Consider the following 7,119-nt stretch of genomic DNA (forward strand, 5'->3'; position numbering starts at 1 on the left):
CCTTAATAACCTAAATAAAAGTTTATGCAACACCGTGAGCAACGCGACATTGACTGTGGTGGTGATGTTCTCCTCAGCGATACTTCATTTGCCTGCATGGTTTATGCCATTCATTCCATTATAATTTTGGGCGCTGGCTATGAAAGAATGCTGTAGCAGTGTGCTGTGCTTGCAAAGCAGTAAGCGATGTGTTCTCGGTAGTAATTTGGATTGCTGCGCCATAGAGAAAGGGCGAAGACTGGCCCTAGCAACTCCGTAAGGCGCTGGTATCCCCTCGGTTTAGAGCCGCGAGCAGAATTAGCGCTCATGCCTGCGCGGGTGCCCGGCGACGGAGTAGACGAGGAAGAACGAAACCAGGATGTGATCATCTGCGCGGCTGCGCCTGTGAGCGTGCGTCTTTTTTGTTCGCGCGTTGACTCCTTGCTTTTTTTTCGTCTTGGTCCTCAAAGCGAAATAATAAAAAATAATTAATTGGAAGTAGAATGGAAAGTTGGGCGAGTTGGTATACGTTCATTCTTGGTGGAAAAAAAATGGCTGAGGCTTAGCTTAGGTTAAGCCTAGTCAGATGCGAAGCATATTGTCGCCGAGTTGCATATCGAGCACGCCGCTTGGCTAGACGTTCTTCACGCTCTTCATCAGTCTCTGTAGCACGCCGCAACTTTTGCTTCTCATTCCAACGAGCAGCCCTGTCTCCAGGAGGCATCTCTATCCCGCGTACGCCTAGCAGAGGCAGGCGCACCCCCTTGTATACCGCCGCTCCAGCATCACGTGTTCACTACAGCGCACCTAGCGGCAGAAGCAGGAAACACATTGGTCGCGACGCCTCGCGCGACGGCGCGAGCTGGGGCCCCGTTTCTCCTATGTCGTTACGTCACGCATCACGTGGTCCTCCTTGGTCGCGACGCCTCGCGCGACGGCGCGAGCTAGGCCCCCGTTTCTCATCTGCTGTGACGTCACGCACCACGTGGTCATCCTTGGTCACGACGCCTCGCGCGACGGCGCGAGTTGGGCCCCCGTTTTTCATCTGCTGTGACGTCACGCATCACGTGGTATGACATGGAGGTCACGAAAGGTCAATGGTAACGACACCGCCGCGCTCGAGGAGCTGGGTTGCGCTATTTTAGTATGCTTCGCATAAAACCGCGCGAAAGAGACGGAGGACAAAGATGAAGGAAACCACACGGACAGCGCTCGTCCGTGTGGTTTCCTTCATCTTTGTCTTCCGTCCTGGGAGGGCTATCCGCTTCAAGGCGTCGGTAATTATCCGGCGCTGGTGAGCAGCAGCGGAGCTGGCCAGGAGAGTCTCCCAGTATGGCTCCGCCGTGGTCGGGGGTGGAGGGTGTGGGAAGGCAGGACGTGTGAGAAGGATATGAATAAGGTCTCCCGGTTTCCCGCAGAGCTTGCAGGAGGAAAGGAACTGATCGGGGTAGCGAGCATGAAGAAGAATGGGGTAGGGAGCAATACACGGTCTGGAGTCGGCGCCAGTGGGAGGCCGTGGTTAGGGCTAGAGTGGGAGCCGGCGGTGCGTAAACGCGCCAGGTACGTCGGTAGTGGGTGACAATATCTCTGAAGGTAAACAGACGCTCCAGTGATGGCGGAGGGGGTCCAACTCCGGCCCGGAAAGTGAGACCTCGGGCGAGGGAGTGGACCTCCTCTCTATCCGGGAGGTCTGCGTGTGCGGGGGACGAGATAAGGGTTACAGGGCGGGTGGGGTGCCAGAAGGGTAGAAGCCGAGCCGCGGTGCAGGATATCAGGCCTTTAGCAAAACTGGATATTGCGGATTTTGAGCCGGAGCGAATTTTGATGGCAGAGGTGGAGATGAGAGCGAGCGCAATGGCTGCTTCCTCTGCAATTTCTGATGAGTCTCTGGTGATGGAGCCTGGTGCGAGTAAACGAGCCAAATTGTTAGCGACGGCGATGACCATGCGGGAGCCCGACGAGTACGCTGCCACGTCCACGTAGGCTGCTACCTCGGTTTTGTCGCCGTAAGCTTGTGCAGGGCTTTGGCGCTGGCTTCCCTGCGTTGTGCGTCGTGCTCCGGGTGCATGTTTTATTGCGAAAGCAATACTACGCTAGATTTTCAGCCTTCAGTATGGCGCGGCGGTAGTTACGGTTGACCTTTCGCGAAGTGACGTCATACCAGCTGCGAAAAAAATCGCTGTGGCTTAGCTTGGTTAAGCCCGGTAATTGCGAAAGCAATATCCGTACCTACGCCATGGTACAGCTGGTAGTGTGGCTGGTGGTGGTGCTTGTGGTTAGACTTGTGGTGATGCATCGGTTATACAATCCAATCCAAACCAATCCAATCCAATCAATTCCATTCCAATCCAATTCGCTCCTATCCAATTCAATCCAATGCAATCTAATCCAATACAATGTAATCTACTCTAATCTAATGTAATCTACTCTAATCTAATCCAACCCAATCCAATCAAATCCAGTCCAGTCCAATCCAATCTAATGTAATCCAATGTAATCCAATCTAATCCAACTAATGCAATCAAGGTCAAATGAAGGTCAATGGTGGTCACTGCCGCGGCACGATGGTGGTCACCCTGGAAAGTGCAAGTAGTATTGCGTTCGCAATAAAAAGCGCCCCCAGCTCGATCCGTCGGCGGAAGGCGGCGGTAGTCACGGCGGTGAGCCTCGCGCTCCTCTCACCAGTGGCGCTACAGCCCCGACTTCTGCCTCGGTGATCGGTCGGTCGAGGAGGTCGTTGGGTAAGCCTGTGTAGTCAGGATGCAACGTTTATCTATAAACGTTGGTCAGGATGATATGCGGAGGGATATGTTGGGAAGTAGAGATCATGAAGCTCCTCGAGGAGTTCCTGCGGGGAGGCCTCGGATGAGTGCATGAGCTTTATGAGGTTGTGTCGCTGGTGTGTCTTGAACTGAGTCGAATCAATGAGATGGCAGAATAGGTTCCAGATCTCGGGAAGGCTCATGTTGCCGTCCAACCGGTTACGGAGAGACTCCCAATTTTGGCGAGATAGGGTCGCAGCATGCGTCTCGATCTTCTTGTTGAGCCGGGCCAGCCGGCGTTTGAGTGTTAGATTCCAGCACTGACACCGCCACCTCCACTCGAGACCAACCTTGACCTCAAATAGGTGCATGAGATGGGAATCCATTGCTCCTGCAGGGCAGTCCTCTGGGAGGGGGCGAGTCACGGCGCGGACGTCACGCTGGAGTTGGTCGGTCCAAGTAGCTATGTCTGATATGGTGTCTAGAGTACGAGCTACTAGGAAGGTGCGGAACAACTCCCACTTCGTGATGGTAGCAGCACGAGGGGGTCTGCGTGTATGGCCTTATTGTAGGAGAATCTCGATAATGAAGTAAGTGATCACTACCCAGCTTCTCCTAGGTGTTACACCACGCTGATGAACTGATTAGCTTATCAAACAGCTGATGAGCTGCGCTCAAATTTCGCATTAGGAGGTAACGTAATCATTGGCAATATTTCCCTTCCCTTATGGGGTGATTCGGTTCACAGAAATGTGGGACAATCACTGCGCTATTACCTTTCCTCAAACGCCAACCAATTTAAGGAGCACGTTCCTGCGTTCCATGTCGTAGTCGTCGGCAGCATAGTAGGCGTAACACGCCACCTGACAGGTGCAGGCGTGTTCAGGCGTGTGACAGGTGGCGTGTTGTCAGGTAGTAGCAGAGCACAACGTCGCCTGCCCAAACCGCCCTCAACTTCGCTGCGCGCAGGGTCCTCCTTTCGCGGCAAAGCAGGGCCTGCGCAGAATACCATCATGTGGAAAGGCACGGTGAAAAGCAGGTCAGAAGAGCCTGTCGCATTTCGGGAGATCGAGGGAGGGCTGACGGCTGGCCTGGTCAAGAAAGACGAACTCGAGGTGACGGCGCCGACCACCGAAGCCGATTCCGAAGAGGTGAGTGTTGATCTCGGAGCACTCTTGTCTCATTATCCGTCGGTCACATGGTCATTATTCTTCTTATAATTTTAATTTTATTGACACAAACACAGCTCTAGCAAAGTACGCCATACCTAATGCTCTTCAGCCCCGAGAAACCGGGCGCTAGCCCGCATGAAGCCTTGCACCCGTTGGAAAACCGGTCGGTGCTCGTGGCAGAGGGGATCGAACACCGCACCTTCCACATATGGGGCGGGAGCACGAACCGCTAGGTCACCACTGCGCTCGTAGGGCAATGCCTGACGCCTGAAAGAATCTAGCCAATAGCCATTTCTCAACTTGTGTACGCAAGTGCGAGCGATGAAGGAGAGTGCAAGTGTGAAAAGTCGCCGGGAAGCGCTCGCCAACCTTAGCGCGTGATTGTGGATTCCCTCGTGCCTGTAGAGGTGTATTAGTTGGTTCAGGTTTTCATGGCAACACAGGGCAGTGACTGAGCGAGTTCATGTGCTCTCCTCGGAAGGTGTTTCAGAGCCCCTTTAATATGCAGTAATCGCTATCAACTTTAACTTCGTTCGCAAAGAATTTCCCCTGCAGGTTAGTTGCTTCTACTCAGCCGCGGGTAGTGTAGCGAGGAGGTAATATGAAAACTGAGGTACAGCTCTTTACTATCGTGATAGTCAAAACCAAAAGCGAGACAAACTACACAATAAACCTAAAGACCCATCATGATAATTTATAACAGCCGGGACGAGTGCACTACACGACAAAGACATTTCGCATTCACCCCGGATAAACACGGTCTTGTGACTGCCGAGGACAATTTACCTCAGCAAATATCCTAACCTTACTTCCTTACCTGCCTCCCTTCCACGTCCGTTTCGATCGTCTTCAAGTCCCATGTGTTAACTCACATTGACCATCGCTTACCAGCTATCCCCAATGCTACCACCTAACGAATGTAGTTTATGATTCTAAGCCCACCTTCTTTTCTTTTTTTTTCGCGTCACTAGTACGCAGAACAATTGGAAGCAAGCAAGCACACTAATAGTGACACGTTGGGGTCACGAGCGCATCCTTAATAGGAACCTGTGGCCTCACATCTACAAACATCTACCTGCGATGAACGACGCACTAATAATAACGCTTAACAGGGATAACACCGGTGATCGGGGGCAGGAGCAGACATCCAATTTTAATGGAGCATGCATTGCGACGGAGTGCGAAGCCGCCAACTGTCGAGACGGCTCGGCTTGCATCACGGAACACCGATTGACCGGTCTCCCAGACGGCGCAGCATTTTTTGTCACCACTGCGGAAAAAGGCAGCACACACACCTGCATTGCAGTACTGAGTTGCTCGCCCTGAGCGAAAGAAATTCAGTACCCCATAGGGAAGTTGCACGGTGTTTAAGCACGCGTCTCGTTCGTGCAGGGGGAAAAAGACAGAGCCAGTGGTTACTGAAAGATCTCCACAAAACTCTGTCACTTGATATGACGCTATAGCTTGAATGGGTTCCTACAGCAGCCTGTGGCTCTCGTTCGGTACGTCATCTCAGACACGGACATTGTTATTTCACCATCTCATAACGCTTATCCTGCCCTTAAAATCCCCAGTGGATTGACAGTATCTCTAAATAAAATAAAATAAAATAAAAGTTCGAAGCGATAACATCAGAGATCCCTCCCGCGCCAGTGCTCTTTCTCTTTCATGGGTTCATAGGTCTCTGGGAGTTCTCATGCCCCTCCTGGCGCAGTGGTGCAGCGGTTAAGCGATGCGCCACTGCCCCGGCAGGTGGCTTTTTTAGAAACAGCGGCCAGGGGGTTTCTGGTCATAGGCAGGTTGCTTTCCCCGCGCAACCTCTCGCGACGAGTCACTAATATTACTGCACCTGCCACGGTGTGCAGTTTGCTCACGATACTGTGAGCAGGTTGTGATGGTATCACAACGTCACGTGACCTAGGTGGCAGGTGCAGCACCTGCTTTTCTCGACCACCCGACCACGCCGAGGTCGCCGCTGACCAGGATCCTGAAAGCTGCCGCGTTAAAACCTTTCTGCATCGCCATTCCTTCGAGCGCCTAGCGCATTGGTACTTTTCAGCCGACCATCTCGGCGTGGGCTTCTTTCTTCAGCAGAGGCGCCATCTGTGCGGCACGGTGCTGTACACGTACTGCCCGAGACCCCAGCGCGGGTTCCACTTCTTCAACCGGGCGCTCGGCTCTTGCGCGACCTCCTCGTACGGGGCAGAGGTGTGCAGCCGAGGCCCCAACCGGTTCGCCTCCAGGGACAGCTGCCGGACGAGCTGCGTGGACGCCCCACGACCGTCGGGGAGGTGCCTGGACAGACCTCTCTTCTCGCAGTGCGGGAGGTATACGGCAGAACACAGCCGCATAACACGCCGTGTACAAGATCCCAGAATAGAGCGGGATAACACGCGTGAAGACAACACTGGTTGTCATAAAAGGCCACTGCCACCGCGGCTTCGCAGTCGACAGTTCTTAGATGCCTAATCCGCGGAATGGCCTTTGCAGTCGCTAGAACTGACGTATCACATACACTGCGGTCTCCGTTGAGCTAATTTTCTGCGGAGTTCTTGCATTTGCTTTTCCGAAGTTCCCCCGCATTCAGGGCTGAAACTGCGGGATCGAGCCCATTCGCCGAATTCCACACACTCTGAGAGACCGTGTCGGTTGATGGCAATGTCTGGAGTCCAGGTTTTGGGTTTTATGGCGCACAAGAAATTACGGCTACCGTGCGCCAACACACAGGCCCGAAAAAATGACTGCCGTGGTGGCGGACAAGTTTTTAATCTGTTATAGTTTATCATTTTCCTTATTATAGGAACCTAACAACTCCCCATAAGCCTACTATTGCAGTCTTTTTAAGAAAATTGAGGTGGACAGCAATCTCTTCGGTGTAAAACACTTAAAGGTACAGTGAGGAGAAATTGAAGTTGGCTTGTATCGACAGAATACCAGCTCCTGATTACAAAAACGCCACTCATACTGACAACAAAGCTCTTGTAACGTAGAAAAGAGCAAGAACCAAAATACAGGTATCGCCGCCACAGGCCAAACTCGCAAGTACAAGCGTGATGAGGTCATAGGACAAAACAGTGTTGCACTCGTCTTTTTGCCGCGGGAACTCTGTCTACATGTTCCCAGCATTCTTAGAAATCTCGATTTATTGCCCTGTGTGGCCGATTTCCCTAATTAAATCAAATTAACATCCGGCTCCTGACTTTTTT

At 52.5% G+C, this 7,119-nt stretch overlaps 1 protein-coding gene across 1 annotated transcript in view; it reads left to right on the forward strand.

Moving 5' to 3' along the window:
• Positions 1-208: 208 nt before the first annotated feature.
• LOC149346414 (papilin-like) overlaps positions 209-7,119 on the forward strand; it is an 8,411-nt gene continuing 1,500 nt past the window's right edge. The window contains exons 1-3 of the mRNA XM_089541323.1: positions 209-390; positions 3,711-3,892; positions 6,008-6,274. Of these exons, the coding sequence (XP_089397449.1) occupies positions 3,755-3,892; positions 6,008-6,274 (405 nt within the window). The 5' untranslated portion in view covers positions 209-390; positions 3,711-3,754. The remainder of the gene's footprint in view (positions 391-3,710; positions 3,893-6,007; positions 6,275-7,119) is intronic.

This window comes from Amblyomma mixtum, chromosome 4, assembly GCF_055824585.1.
Source record: "Amblyomma mixtum isolate Tamu chromosome 4, ASM5582458v1, whole genome shotgun sequence".
Lineage (NCBI taxonomy): Eukaryota > Metazoa > Arthropoda > Arachnida > Ixodida > Ixodidae > Amblyomma > Amblyomma mixtum.